Genomic DNA, 15274 nt, shown 5'->3' with positions numbered 1-15274 from the left:
CTCTAGAGGAAGGGTTAACCCCAGTGCCAATTTGTCCTGACTATATAAAGGGCACAGAGGTGCGGTGGTGGCCTGTTACTCTGGTGCTAAATAGTCCAGGTATGGTCAGCTTTGTGGGTGTATGGCCTGTGAGTAGATTCAAAGTGCCACCTTCTTGGTTGACAATGGTTCCTGTTCAATTTTTTTCATCAGTTTGTTCCCCCCACAAAGGGCTCTGTACTCTAATTTTGCACTAAGCCTTATGAACTATGTAGTTGGTCTTAGGTCTAGGCTAGAATGGAGTAGTCCCTATGGAGTAGATTGAGGCATTTGACTGAGCTGGCAACCAACTCCAAGGCCCATCACCAGGTTGGAAACCAAGTCTTGAAGTATAGCCTCAAACTAGACTTTGAATGGTTGTATTACAAAGTTTCTTGGCAAAGGGACAGGGAAGGCAGCTGAATCCTAGGGGAGGTTTAGCTACAAATCTTACTCTGAAATTAATTTTTAAAATCACGGTGGGTCTTCCTGCACTTGTGAACCATCAGCCAATACAGTCCACAAGGGTCGTGAGAGCAGGGACTTCAAATGGGAGGGTAGGGAGTTGCAAGCCTGTGAGTATATAAAGTGAATGACCACACTGGGACCGTTTGTCAGTACTCAGATCAACTTTACTTAGAGTGACTGAAGGCTTATAAAATTTTGGGAGACTGAAGGTAGGGACACCCAGGATGGTTAAAGGTCATTGGCTGGGGATTCAGGGCACCTAGAATGCCCCTTAGCATAGGGAAGCATTCTAGGAATCTCAGGTGCTGGCTGAACAGGTTTTGTCAAGAGAAAGAAACTGATCCTATAAACCAATGACATTCCTCAGGTAGAGGCCAGTGTTGGGGCTTAGAATTCTCCAGACAAGGTCAGAGAAGAAAAAAACTCTGCTAAAAGAGGAGTCCCCCATTATGTGGCAAGCCCCAGAAGGCTATCTGGCCAATGGTAGACTTTGACCTTAATTAGCAGTTTTCCCACAAATCACGGATTAGTAATCAGGTGAGTTCTTCTGCCCAGGGGAGCGATAGAGCTGTCATGATATTAGTCATGCCCGACTTTCTAGATTTTATAGACTATTCATTTGCAGTTGGGTTCAATTCATGGTGGAACTTGGTGGCCATTCTCTATTTGGAGGTTGTTCTTATACGGTGGGTTAATGTTCCACTGTGTAAGGAAAACATAACCGAGTCATTTCTTTCTTCCCTCCATCTTGGTCTCTTTCTGCGTACAAAGCCAGTAATGACAGGAAGGGGTGTTATTATGTACAAGGGTGCCTGCGTGGCCTGGTACTGGTGCTAGAATGATGTCAGTTTTCTTTTCTTCTTTCCGCCTCCTCGCTCCCACACCATATCTCCTTTCAGGGTCTCACATAGCTCAGGCTTGTCTTGAAATCACTGACTTAGCCAAGGATGTTCTTGAAATTCTGATTCTCCTTTCTGTTATTTCCTATAGCTATGTGCCATCGCTTCTGGCTTATATGGTGCAAGGGATTCAAGCCACTCATGCTGGGCAAGTGCTGTGCTGCTGAGTGATAGCCCAACACCTCGACCTTCTTTAGAACATTTCCCTTTGAGGCCCCAGAGGCAGCCTAATACTGCCACCATCGTAACCACAGATCCCTGCTGACCCCTTGTCTTTTCCACAGTTGTCCTTTGATGGAGCAGCTGACTCCTCAGTCCTCATAAGCACATCTGCCCCAGATCAGGTACACCCTTTCTCCACCTACATGGAATTACCGGTCTTAATGGCTCTATTCCCCCTGGGCCTCTAACAAGATTATCTCTCCATCTTTCAGAGCTCAATTGGCGTTCCAAAAGCCTTGATGAAGGATTTTTGACTAGGTTTAATCCACCCTAATCTTTCCTTTATGAATTTAAAACCCTCTACGGGGTGTACAACTTCCCTGGAAATTACTGGCTTTGTTCATGACGTGGCTTTGGGCATAATCCTGTGTTGGGGATTGCTTTTAATGCTTTGTCTTAATTCAGCTCTCCAAATCTCACGGGAATCTCCATGTTCAGATGCTGTCCCTGTCCCTAATTGGTTTTTGATTGATCAATAAAGAGCCAATAGCCGATGGTTGGGTGGGGACAGAGAGGTGGGACTTTTAGGATTCCAAGGCAAGAAATGCAGAGGAGAGAATTGGGGCAGAATTGCCATGATGAGGAAGCAGAAAGATCAGACTTAAGAGCCTGCTGACATGTAAGAGTCAGGGAAGAAGCCCCAGGGGCCACTCCCCTGATTGGGTCCCAGGTAGCAAAGATAAAATATAGGTTTAGAAAATGTTAACTCAGGAATCCTGAGGAGTGAGTGCTAGCCGCAGGGAGGCCAGGAGTGATCCAGCCATTGAACAAGTTAAGGCTTATTAAATATAAAGGTTGTGGGTGCATGTCTTTCATTCGTGAATCTAGAGCTCTTGGGCAGGTGTGGAGACATGCTTCCACCTGAGAGGAACTCAGAGCAGCTAAACAATTCACTGTTGTAGTCGTAACTACACTGTTTACCTGAAAGGACATGGAACACCTCCAGTGTATACAGGTTCTCGTTCAATGTATCAGATCTGAATGTTTTGGATTCTGTACTTTTTGAGTAGTTGTGTATATGTATATGTATATGTATATGTAATATATGTATATGTATGTAGTGTTTGTATATATGTAATTGACATGCCCTGAGGATGGAATCCAAGCGTAAAGATGAGACCTACTTTTGTTTCAAATAGACCAAGAACTACAGATAGTCTGCAGGTAACGCCACACCATCTTTCAACAGAAGCCCAGAAGAACATGGACACTGAGTGTGGCCCTTCTTTGTTTTTTATCGTTCCAAAAAGAGATCATGAACTCCCAGGAGAGGAAGGCAGGCAGTGCCCATCCCTGAGGTTACTTAGTTACGGTTCCGTAGCTAGGCCTCAGCTTTGAGCCTCTTTTCTGATGCAGCGTCCTGGGTCACACTTGTATTCGGAAGAGTGTCCTCCTCCTCCTCGTCCCGTTTGATGGGTTTCACCATTTTCCACAACATCATCCCAAGGATGCCAACTCCCAGACCACCTATCGCTGCCACTGGCACTGCCCAGGAGAGTGCACTGGAGGGCTCTTCAGCCTTGCGTGGAAGAAGCTGACTATTCCGGAGGGTGTAGAGGAAAGGACTTTCCTGGGGGAGGAGGCAGGAGGGTCAGAGATTAAGGGCTCAAGTCACCTATCCACCAGCTCAAGCCCTGTCTCTACAAGAGCACAATGGCCTCACTTATCTTCCTAGTGTGTCCTCATGGAACTCTCTTTTCTTCACCCAGTGCCTGAATCCTTCTGAGTGAGGATGGGTCTGTCTAATGGTCAACACATAGCTATAAGCTCCTGTTGGTTCCTTGCCAGCATTTCCTTTCAAATATGTTTTGAAAGGTGGGGAGCTGGTAAGCTACTATTGGAAAAGTCTTGGGGTGCAGCTGAGCCTGGCTTCTTGGGTCTTATTGTTCTCAGTAAACAAACACTAAGCACCGCTGTTTGGCTCTGGGGAGCTCTAATGAGCACCCGAGGACCGAGGTAGGATATCCTGTCACTGCCCAGGAGGAAGGTACAGGACCAACCATGTTAAAAAGAAGAGGGGTGCAAAGAGAAGGGAGAGATCAACAGAGGGGTGTGTCTGGAGACAGGAACAGCAGAAGTCGACAAGATGAGAGAGGGGCCCAAGAAATAAGGGACCAATGGGGTCAAAGCCAGTAGTGAACAAAAGCAAAACACAAGCACTTAGTGGGACTTATCTGGGAAGTGGGCCCATTTGCCTAAGGTGTGTAGTAGTAGCAGGAGGCAGGTGTCTCCCCTTGGGTAGTGGTGACTAGATAAGGATCCCAGCATCCTTATCAAGACTGGAGTAACTTTTCAGGACTCCAGAATTCAGTGTCTAGAAGCAAGTGGAGGATGAAGAGGAAGCAGCAGAGGAGAGCTGGAGGAACAGATGGGCATCTGGTCAGTGGTTCAGGAGAGAAAGGACAGGAGCATAGACTCTGAGAACAGATGGCGTCTTCATTATCAGCTCCCATCCCCGAGCTCCAGTGTAGGGCTCGGCACAAAAAGATGCTCAGAGCTGGGCATGGTAGAGCACGCCTTTAATCCCAGCACTCGGGAGGCAGAGGCAGGCGGATTTCTGAGTTTGAGGCCAGCCTGGTCTACAAAGTGAGTTCCAGGACAGCCAGGGCTACACAGAGAAATCCTGTCTTGAAAAACCAAAAAAAAAAAAAAAAAAAAAGATGCTCAGATTTTTCTGAAGTAACTAGTAGTTTCAGGCATCTAGCTAGTACTCTCTCGACCACCTTCCAGTGTGACTTCTCTCTGCCACTCGAGTTGCCACTCACCCTCCCCTATTTTGTGTCCATCAGAAAGGACAGTTATGATGCAGTGAACGGCAGTATGATAAAGTCCCCCCCTCCAACCAGTCAACTGAAGACAGATAGGGTATTCATGTTCACTCACAGGTGAGGGACACTTGAGTTTGGTTCTGTTGTATATGAAGTTACTGGAGGATGTCTTCCAGCCCACTGGTTCCAGCTGGAAAAGAGAAAAAGGACACCCTGATTGTATAGAAATGTCGGAAGCTATACATGGGCTACTCTTTTGGAAAGGTGCATTCAGACCAGCAACCTGTTAAGATCTGCCACACTGCTCTGGCCAGAGCTGGAACTGTCTCATAGGGAGAAACATCTGTCTCCTGAGTTGCCTCTGAATTTACCCAGAAGGACATCAAGGCCCCAGGAAAGAACATTCAGCCCATAATGAATCTCTTATAAGGCTGGGACCAGAATGCCCACTGCCTCTCCACTTGTGGGTGGCTGTGATTATAGACACTATATCTTCAATTTATAAAATGGTGATCATATTTACCAACTTGTCCAAGTGTGTGCAGCTAGTCAGTTTCAGGAGCACTTTGAAAGCATATCGGTTACCATGACACTCTTACTACATTTGGCTTGTCAGCCCTGAAGAAACTGGAATCTTACTGGAGCTGCTCTCTGGGTTGTCAAGCAGATGAAAACATTTACTAGAAATATCCCAGGGAGCAGTTGTGGTGTGGTGTGGTACTGCTAAATGCTTCCATAGCAGAGTGAGGAGCAGGAAGCTGCTAAACCCCAACCCACCCCAGCAACTTCAGGTAGTTGAACTTGTACCCCAAGGGGAAGAAAAGATCTGGCACCTTGAACTGGTCTGACCTTCATCCCCTATAGAATCTGTTTCAGGTCTATGCCTAGCCTCTAATCCCTGATGATGCAGGAAGTAAACACTCTCCCTGTGCTGGAGACAGACCTGGGCCGTGATCTCACTGTCTGCTGTGTGAAGGCCCTCCACACCCATCTCTTAGGAACTTAGTGGAGACAGATGGCTCTGAGCTTGGCTTTCCCAGGGCATCTGGATGGCTGCCATTAACTGTGGTAGGAGTTCTAGGACACGTATCTTAGGGCTTCTAAAGAAACCATGACATGGAAGCACATGTTAGCTGGGATGGGTTTGAGGTGAAGACCTGTTTCTGCTTTCTTAGAGCCAAGGAAACACAACTGTGTTCCAGCAAACAGAACCACTAGGGACAGAATGGAGGCTAAAGGTCAGGTTGGCTGTTTTTCACGGATACTCCAAGGACTGGGTTCAATAAACCTATCAAACTTCTCTTCCTGTTGGTTCCCATCAGAGTGCATCTACTGCATCCTCCCCACTGGTCACCTGCCCTGATTAGTCTCCACCTCCTTGGCTTCTGTCTTTGTGACTTCTTTTGCAGTCATCCATATCACATTCGTAGCCAATCCCTCTCTAGCCTGCCCCTTGGTACTTGGCCCTATGCTCCCCACTACCAGTTTCTCCCCTAGGGCACTCCTTAATTCTGTGGTTTGGGATACGACATCGGTATACCAATGTCACTTTTCTGTTGTGGTTGTCAAGTCTCACCCAGACCTTCCTATTTGAGCTCCAGGCTCTTTCACTTAGCAGACCCCATGCCTCTGTGTGAGTATCTAGGAGGCAGCCCCTACTTCCCAGGCCTGACACAGAATGCAACTCCCAGGAAGAAGTCTCTTTTGCTATTTCACTATGTTTGGTGTCTTACACCCCAAAGCCAGGAGTTCTTCCCTAGTCACTTCCCTCAGCCAATTTTAAATACATCCTAAGTGACCACAGCTCTCCTCCAGGGCTATCACCCTGGTCTCAGCCACATCCACTCCTGCGATCTCATCTCTTGTACCTTTGATTCCAGTCCACATCTGCGCAGTAGCTAGAGGACCAACGGCAACAGTCAGGCCCTTGTTTAAAACAGCTGAGAATGTGGCCCTTGTCTGTCTGTCTGACCTTGGCCCCTGACTTTGGACTTGAAGCTTCAGCCCATTCCTGACTCTACGCCACATGGGTCCTATTTCTTCTCCCTGGAACACTGTGGCCCATGCCGCTGCCTGGCTGGCAACCTCTTGGCATTCAATTCATATGCCATCAATGAGGCTGCTTCTCCTCACCACTACCCTACATCCCACCTCCCTGCTTTACAGCTTATAAAGCCCAATCTAGTCGGTTTTATGTGACCTTGTGTTCACCTGTCTAGCTTGTTTATCATCCATCTCTTCCTGGTCACACTATTTACACTCGGTGAGAGCAGAGGTATTCTTTATTCTATTGTTCAGTTTCTGGCACCTGGAGCAGTCCCTACCACGTAGTCGTGACGGAGAGTGGTTTGATGAACAGATAGAGAAATGGAAGTCAGCAGGACTGGCATGGAAAGAAGGGAAAAGGCCTGGAGCAGCCCCAGGGGATGGAGTTGTTTTTCTAGAACCAACCATTCTTAACACTGTGGGGTACCAATGATGCAGCCAACCTTAGGGCTAGGCAAGGTACCATGGAGCAGGAAGTCACTGGCCTATGTTGGGGAGGTAAAAGGCCAGGTGTAGTTGGCCTCTTGAGTGTTTAGACGAGGCAAGGAGGTAAGAACCCAAGGTAAAAGGTCAGTGGTGCTTAGGTGGTGCAGGGATTGCCAAGCTGCAAAGTAGAGGCAGGGGCTGCCTAGCATGGTGACCAGAGAAAGGAACTGGGGACACATCCCAAAGGCCTCGTGTACTACAGCAGTGTCTAATCTCTCTTTTCTTTGGAAGACTGAAGGCAGGGCATGATTTGCTCAGGTTCTCTTTCATACAAACTGTGCAGCTGCTCTGTGGGAAACAGATCTACGGCAGCAGACCATAAACCCTTTTTGTTAAAATCATCTTGGGAGTTCTTTTAAAAAGTGGTGATTCTAGACCATTCATAATGGTACATGACTTTAATCCTCGCAATCAGGCATATCTCTATCAGCTCTAGACCAGTTTGGTTTATATGACCAGTAGGGGTATATAGTGGGGTCCTGTCTTGAAAGAAAGAGAAGAATACCAAGTCTAATACCTACTCCATACAAATTTTATCTATTTATCAATTATATATGTATACACACACACACACACACACACACATACATGATGTATGTCTGTGTGTGCATGTGTGCATATGAAAACAGTTGTCCCCAGAGGCCAGAGAAGGGCATCCAACTTCCCAGGAATTACAGGCAATTGTAAACTGCCTGTGCTGGATAGGTTTTTGTCAACTTGATGGATGCTATAGTTATCTGAGAAGAGGGAACCACAATTGAGAAAATGCCTCCATGAGATTGGTCTGTAGGTAAGCCATTAGGTAGGCATTTTCTTAGTGATTGATGTGGGAGGGCCTGGCCCATTGTGGGCAGTGTCTCTCTTGGGCAAATGGTCCTGGATGATATAAGAAAGCAGGCTGAGCAAGCCAATAGCAGCATTCCTCTATGGCCTCTGCTTCCTCAGTTGCTGACTCTAGGTTCCTGTTTGAGTTCATGCTCTGACTTCCTACATGGACGAACTGTGCTGTGGAACTGTAAGCTGAAGGAAACCCTTTTCTATCCAAGTTGCTCTTGGATAAGTTTTATAGCAGCAATAGAAACCTAGCTAAGACACTGTCTGACATAGCCGGGAACTGAACTTAGGATCTCTGCAAGAACAGTATACACTCTTAAGCCAGATGACAAGATGTCTCCAGATCACTGCTATATTTTAAAAGTACTGTTTGTGGAAGCTAACAGAGAAAAACGATAAGTATACATACATGCAGCTGATCATTTTGGTAAAAAGATCATACCAGCATCGTAACCAAGAACCTGAACATGACCAGTTCTCAGAAAGGCTCCTCCTACACCTTCCTCAACCCTATTTCCTTAAAGAGAAATGATCATGAAAGATGACGCTTCCTTCTAATGCCTTACAGTTAGCTACTTGCCTTTGACGTCGGGGAGTGTGCATACGTGTGTGCATGCATATGCTGCACGAATGCATATAATGTTGAGGTGTGTAGAAATACTCTGGCTTCTGGATGTACAACAGTTTGTTGATGGACATCTGTGAAATTTCCAGCTCGAAGTTAACGATGTGTGTGGTGCTCCTATGAAAACTGTAGTATGTATCTTTTGAGCGGACTCTTCTCTGCAGGAGAGTGTTGTTGGGTCTCAGGAAATACACAGGTTCGGCATCATTAGGTACACAAGAGCTTGCCAAAGTGGTTGTAAACATTCATTATATTTAAGTCACCAGAGGATTTAAGGCTCCAGCGGATTCTAATATGAACCAGTGCTGAGAACTGCTGTACAGGGGGTAGGAGTCTAGAGGCAGAGATGCCAAACAGGAGGCAGAGGGTTAGCTGATAAGGAGTACTGGGTAGCAGTGGTAGAATAGGACTCAGAAGGAGAGAAACAGCTCCTGGTCTTGACCTTTGCACAGGTCTCTAGAGGAAGAAATGTGGGTTACGAAGCCAGGAGACACACAAGATACAGTGACAGTGACTTAAAGTGCATTTGTTGCTCCTGTAGAGTGCCCTGGGAACATCAGCCAAAGATGTAGACACTATGTCATAGGACTCTAATTATGAGACATGAATTCACCGACTGTATATGTGCGTATCAGGTTGATGTTATGGCTGGGCCACCAGAGGAAGACATGGGAAACATGGACTCTTGTTTCTGTGGTGCCACTCATCGGCTGTGTGAGGCTGTCCCATGTCTCTTGTTCTTAGTTACAGAGTGCCCTGGCTTGGTGACCTCTCAGATCTCCTCCAGCTCTAACAGCCTATTATTTGTTTGCTGTGACTCTAGAGGTGGCATTCCAGTAAGATGATTGGAGAGTTGGCAGGATGCTAGAGATGTATGTCTGAGACAGGTTTGGGATGAAACATGGGACTCTATAATTATTCCCCTAAATTACATAGGACAAAGGACTCTGGGGTGGTTTTAGGATTTTGTTTTTTAGTTTAGGGTTTTTTTGGTTTGTTTGTTTTTTGTTTGTTTGTTTTTGTTTGTTTGTTTTTTGTTTTGTTTGGTTTGTTTTTGTGTGTGTGTGTGTGATTTGGGTTTGGCTGGGAAAGCACAGTTGTCTTGTGTTCTCAGTGTTTTAGCTTCTGTTTTTATATCTACACCCCTTCCACCTGACCTCATGGAACAAAACTCTCTCACCTGGGTGAATGGAAAGAATACTTACTTAATGCTTTGGAAAAGAAGACAAGAACCTTACAGCAGAGACCAATGGACCTGGTCATGACTGAGCATCTATCTGGCTATTGAGACTCAGGAGACCCTAGAGTATCCCAGCTAGAAGCAGATGTGGCTTGAAGGGAAAGCTGGGGAGGGACGAGCAAGAACTTTGCTTTTCCTGGCTCTTGATAATATGTGGATTCCCCTAAGATTTGGGGGAGCAGAAGACAGGAAATAGATTTCCATTCCATGGAGGGATGTTAAAAGAGACAAGCTGTGGCAGAGTCATTGGAGGACAAAACAAAAGTAAACAGAGCCCCAGGGATGAGTGACAGAGAACTTATCTAGTATGTGTGATGACCTAGGTTCAAAACCCAGAAATAAAACAATAAAACACAACACACACATACAACAAAGCCAGATACAGTTATAATTCTGGCATTTGGGAGGCAGTATTGAAAGTATCAGGTCAGCCTGGGCTATAGGAACTAAGAAAATCAAGATAAACTGAGGAGGCAGGTAGAGGAAAACTCAGAGATATTCTGACAGCAATTTAGAATCCTGTGCAGAAAGAATATGAGGGAAAAGTTTTAGAACTGTGCAGATGGACAACATCAATGGAAAAGAAGCCGGGTCTGCAGCTGATAGGCTTACATGCCACTTTGGGTGCTAGGGAGGAGGTGGCAATGTAGCTAAGGGGAAAGTCGTCGTTGTGAGTCAACTGAGGAAGGCTTCAGGCAGCATTCGGGGTTGCTAACAGGTGTAGGAATATCTGCCCAGCAGTGATTGGCACAGACACCCTTGGCCTGGAACTGCAATAAAGACCAGAGATGTTGATGGTTCAGTCACCAAGGGAAACATGCAGGCCAGATGGGTATTGTTATGGAGCCTAGATCAAAGACTGTAAAAGCACCTCATTTGCTGAGACAGATGATTTAGGGATCAGGGGTGACAGGCAAGGCATAAAGAAGGACAGCTGTCCCTGTGCACCCAGGGCTGCATATTCATTTCATAAGGTTCTCTCCTTAAGTGGAAAGGACTGGAATAGGTCTCTACTGGCAAGAACAGGCTGTGTTGATGCTGCCTATAGAAACACTAGTTGGAGATTTTGTTTGTTTGTTTGTTTGTTTGTTTGTTTTTCAAAACAGGGTTTCTCTGTGTAGCCCTGGCTGTCCTGGAACTCACTCTGTAGACAAGGCTGGCCTCGAACTCAGAAATCCACCTGCCTCTGCCTCCCAAGTGCTGAGATTAAAGGTGTGCGCCACCTCTGCCTGGCTCTAGTTGGAGATTTTGAGAACTGGATACTGAAAGCGTAACGGGGCTGACGTTGGTCTAAACTGGTTTTTGTGCTGAGTCTCTGTATTCTGTATCATTACTTCACAGATGTTGACACAGGTGAACAGAGAGATGCTCTGCCCAAGGATGTACAGCTGGCACTTTCATCGTCTTATTCAGTCTGATTGCAAAGCTATTCTTCTCTTCGTGATGCTGGTAGCTGTGCTAAGTGTGCAAATGTATGTCTATGTACATACCCCCTTTAAAAAGGCATGTATACATGGCGTGTGTATGTAAGTACAAGAGCTTGCAGCCAAGCCTGATGGCCCGAGTTTGGGGCCCAGAAGCCACATGGTTGAAGAGAATTGACTCCTACAAAAGTTGTTCTGACTTCCACATTTATACTGTGGCATGTGCATACACGCAATAAGCAAATCTAATGTCTTAACACATTTTCACATCAAGGGGTGGGGGAGTGAGACGGTGACTTGCCATCCAAGTCTGACGGTCTGAACTTGACCTCTGAAACCCACAGCAGAAGGAGAGAACTGATCCCAGAATATGTCCTCTGATCTCCGTATATTCACACACTCAGGTATAATAAAGATCTGTTAGGGGCTGAGCAGATGGCTCTGAGGGGAAGAGCTTGCTGCTAATTCAACTAAGCATAAGAACATGAATTCAAAGTCCTAGAATCCATGTAAACAAACAAACAGCATGGTTGTGTGTGTGTAACCCCAACACAGTGGAGGGTAGGCAGAAGGTAGGATAGCCAACGTGTGCCCTGGGGCACATACACCAGGATCAATAGTGAAGTTTTAGGGGAAAAAATTCATAGCATCAGTTTGTCCTCTTGTGGGACTGAGCCAATACCCTTAGGGTGCTCCCCCGGGAGCACTTCCACTTACCATGTTATTCCAGAGGGCCATGGCCATCTCTGCATGCCCACGTTCTGAGAAGTGGAAACAGTCTTCAGAGAAGAAACTGAGGTCCAGGCCCCCACGCTGTGACCAGAGACAAGGAGGTTAATGTCTGGACTCAGCTGCCAGCCTCCCCACCCAGCAGGGGACACAGTAGGTCCTCTTTCATCCTTTGGATCCTATTTCAACCTGCTCCAGACACTGGTGGGAAAATCTCCCGGGGTTTTGGATTTTTTAAAAAGTGAACATTTATTAAAGCTTCCTTAGTTCAACACTGTCCTGAAAATGACACTCTAATAATTTTAGGAAGATTTCCATTCTGGGGTGGGAGGTGACATGGGGTGGGGGAGGGACACTTGGTCACTATTAATCCTATTGTTTATTTCTAAGAATGTCTAAGTTCTAATCACACACACACACACAGTAGAAAGAAAAGCTCTACCTTTGGGAGGCTTGCTAGAAGAAGATAATAAAAACAAGTGCTACCTTCTTCAGCTTCCTAGAATGGGCTGCAGCTCACCTCATTCAGTGGGAAAAAGGTATTCCGGAAGAAAGGCTGCACAGTGACTGCAAAGTCCTCACGCTCCACGTACCGGTGCCAATAGGACAGCTCCGAGACGCCGCTCTGAGGATGGAGAGGCTGCTCAATCCAACTGGCAAGGTTAGACAGGGTCTGCTTGGGCTGCCATGGGTTGGTTGTGATGGGAGTAGACCCACGGTAGACTAAAGGGACTTAAAGGAAGTATGCCTGCCCACACAGGGACTCATCCTGCTTGTATGAACCACTGTATCTTACCGCCCTACACTGGCCAATAGGAAGAGAGTCAAGGGGTCCCTGGCTGGAGCTCTCCATTCCCAGGCTCTATTAGTTTTATCCTAAGAGGCTAAGTCTAAGTCATTGGTGAGGTCGAATTGGCCATGGGCCTAGCTGCCTTCACTGCATGTAGTCAGCGAGACCTAGATCACATGAGGACGACTATCTCCTCAGTTCTTCAAAAATGCCTAAGAATTTAGGACTACAGGGGTAGGTAGAGAGCCCATGTGGTTTGGACTCAAGTACCAAAACATAGAATATAAAAGGAGTAAACAAAATATACCCATAGTAAGGACTTCACAATTCACTTGGGATACAGAGGCAAAGGGGAAGACGGGAGGAGCACAGACAGCTTGTCTCGCTTGCTCTTGGAAGGTTGCTGAGGTGAAGAGGGTGGGGGAGGGGGAGGAGGGAGGGCCCCCTTAAAAGGAGTTAGCTTGCAACCAGGCTTTGGGTGGGCTTGTCCCAAGGCCAACAATGGTAACATTGCTATGCAGGTGTGTTGGGGGGGGTAGGCAGAGGGTGGAGGAAGTAACTATTAGTAGAACCAGGGTTTCTATTCATGGAGAGAGGAGAGGGGAAGGCAGCGGGAGCCAGGTACAGTGAGCCTTCTCCTCAGAAAGGTTAGAGGTTAGCAGTGCCCTGCTGTGTATCATCTGCTCTGAAGGCTGGGTTTCTCCCAACTGCCCCTTTGAGATCTCTGTACCATCTTTCCCCAGTTAAACAGTTTGAGGAATAGGATCTCCTTTTAGGGAGCCACTTGCTCTCAGCCGAGCCTTGTTGAACACACAAGTTCTGAGACCTCACTCAGGGAGCATGGCGTGGGCTCCCATCAGGAGCACCCAGGAGGAAGAGAGCATCCAGACTCACCTGGAGGTTCCAGTTTAGTTTCTTCAGCTCCTGCATCGCTGTGAGGTTTTGGGAGTGTCTTAAGCAACTGCAGTTTTTCCTACAAGACAAGAAATCTTGTCTTGAGGCTGCCTTGGCCCAGTCACACCTTCCTAACAGAAGTTTCTGTCCACATGGTGCAGTCTGTGCCACTAAATGGAGGTGGGCGGGGCTTGACACACAAGTATGCCTAAAACACTTGGGTCTAAGTCAAAAAGCCTTAACTCAGGAATGTGCTTGAAAAGGTATGCAGTGGTAAGTGCAGACTGAAGGTTTGGTCCCTAGCTTTGGCACTATGGGGCAGTGGCAGAGCCTTTAGTGGGTGGAGACTAACTGGAGGAAGTAGTCACAGGAGTCACGCCCATTGTTTTCCCACCAGCTTTGCTTTCTAGCCTCCATGAAGTGACCAGCTGCGTTCCCCCACATTTTCCCACCCAAAACTGTCTTGTCAAAGGGCCAAGAGACCACGGACTGAAAAGTGAAGCCTAGAACCAAAATTCCCCTATTCTCATAGACTTGACACAAGATACTTATTTCCGGTTGGAAGGGTTAGCCCCTGAAGCAAGGTCTCTTTCCTCTTGTGTAGACCCTCTTTCTCTGTGGTGATTATTTCCTAACTCTGAGGGAAGGCCCGGGTGGAGTTCTGGCAAGACTTCTGTGGTGGCTTTGCCTCTGGACTCTTCCCCAGTTCTGAGGCTTCTCACTGCCAAGCACTGGGGAGTTTCCTTGGGGTCCAGAGTGTGAAGACAATTGGACAGCCTGAGACACCCTTGACAAGGTGAACTGGGTGATACCAGCATCTGAGGAATTGGAGGGACTTTCCTTGCTAACCATGGCCATTCCACCTGGGGACTTGATTCCTTAGCCACCTTTACAAGACATCTATTTGTCTTCAGATAGGACTTCTTAGTCCCAGCTGCCAAACTTCTGTCCGTCCCACAGTAATTCCTAACTGTTAGAACCTCCGACCCCTGCTTTTGAGGACGGGGTAAAAGCTGTCTGCCTAGCTTGTTCTAGCCCCATACATGAACTTCCTGATGATGTCACTCTTGGGGAGGGTTTATTCCTATTTTTATAAGCAAATATCCAGAGGTCCAGAGACACTGTGGGTTTCCTCAGAAGCAGAGCCAGAATTTTAGGGAAACTAAAGGCGTCCTTGAGGTTTATTGTCCTCTGCAAAGAGTAGACTTGCCAGGGCGGACTTTGGAATCAGAAGTGCCGGGGAGTCTTCTAGGTCATTTGCTGTGTCTCATTTTACAGAAAAGGAAGCTACCATCCAGGGAAGGGAGTAGGTAGGCATGTGATTCTCCAAGCACATCCAAGTGTTTTCTAAGTCCCTGGCTTCTAGCCCTGCCCACACTGTGTCCCTCCTAATATGCCTATGAAACCCTGCCCAGCCCAGGCAGCCTTGCCCCGCACACTTACTGAACTGCCAGTGGCATGGCACATTTCCCACCTTGGGCGTGGTGCAGGCCAGCCAGCTCCATGATTTCTACCACATTGATGAAAACTCTGGGAAGCTGCAGGAGGCAGAGGGGTGGGGTCCATGAGTTTGAGGACAGTCATCAATCTAACCTCATCCTCCCCATCATTGCCACAGAAGAAATGGATGCCCAGGGAGGAGCCTGGATGATTACATCGACTCTTCCTAGTGTCTCTCTTAGTTAGGCAGGAAAGCTGAGACCCAGAGAAGTCACAGGGCTAATAAAAACCACAGGGGTTGTCTTCAAACCCAGGCCAGCTGGCTCCAGTGGAAGCTCTCTGCTATGCCACTGGCTAGTTTCTGAGCCAGTCAGAAGCTGTTTTGTGGAGA

At 47.1% G+C, this 15274-nt stretch overlaps 1 protein-coding gene across 1 annotated transcript; it reads right to left on the bottom strand.

Moving 5' to 3' along the window:
- Positions 1–2830: 2830 nt before the first annotated feature.
- On the bottom strand, positions 2831–14950 carry LOC147005126 (phospholipase B1, membrane-associated-like). The gene is made up of 6 exons (XM_021162765.2): positions 14918–14950; positions 13444–13522; positions 12280–12384; positions 11748–11843; positions 4491–4565; positions 2831–3177 (listed from the first exon to the last, which is right to left on the bottom strand). The coding sequence occupies exons 2-6, from the start codon at positions 13477–13479 to the stop codon at positions 2929–2931; spliced, it is 561 nt and encodes a 186-aa protein (XP_021018424.1). The 5' UTR covers positions 13480–13522; positions 14918–14950; the 3' UTR covers positions 2831–2928.
- Positions 14951–15274: the final 324 nt, after the last annotated feature.

The sequence above is a fragment of the Mus caroli genome, unplaced genomic scaffold, assembly GCF_978045245.1.
Source record: "Mus caroli unplaced genomic scaffold, Mus_caroli_1 scaffold_4, whole genome shotgun sequence".
NCBI lineage: Eukaryota > Metazoa > Chordata > Mammalia > Rodentia > Muridae > Mus > Mus caroli.
The sequence above is the reverse complement of the archived record's forward strand: the minus strand, read 5'-3'. Positions and strand labels throughout refer to the sequence as shown.

Bases quoted from the DNA above. Each gene is read 5' to 3' on its own strand.
- LOC147005126 (XM_021162765.2), bottom strand. From the start codon at position 13,479: ATGCAGGAGCTGAAGAAACTAAACTGGAACCTCCAG. The intron at 12,385-13,443 runs GTGAGTCTGGAT...CTCCATCCTCAG, and splicing joins AACTAAACTGGAACCTCCAG to AGCGGCGTCTCGGAGCTGTC. The intron at 4,566-11,747 runs GTAAGTGGAAGT...TCTCTTTTCCAG, and splicing joins TGGCCCTCTGGAATAACATG to CTGGAACCAGTGGGCTGGAA.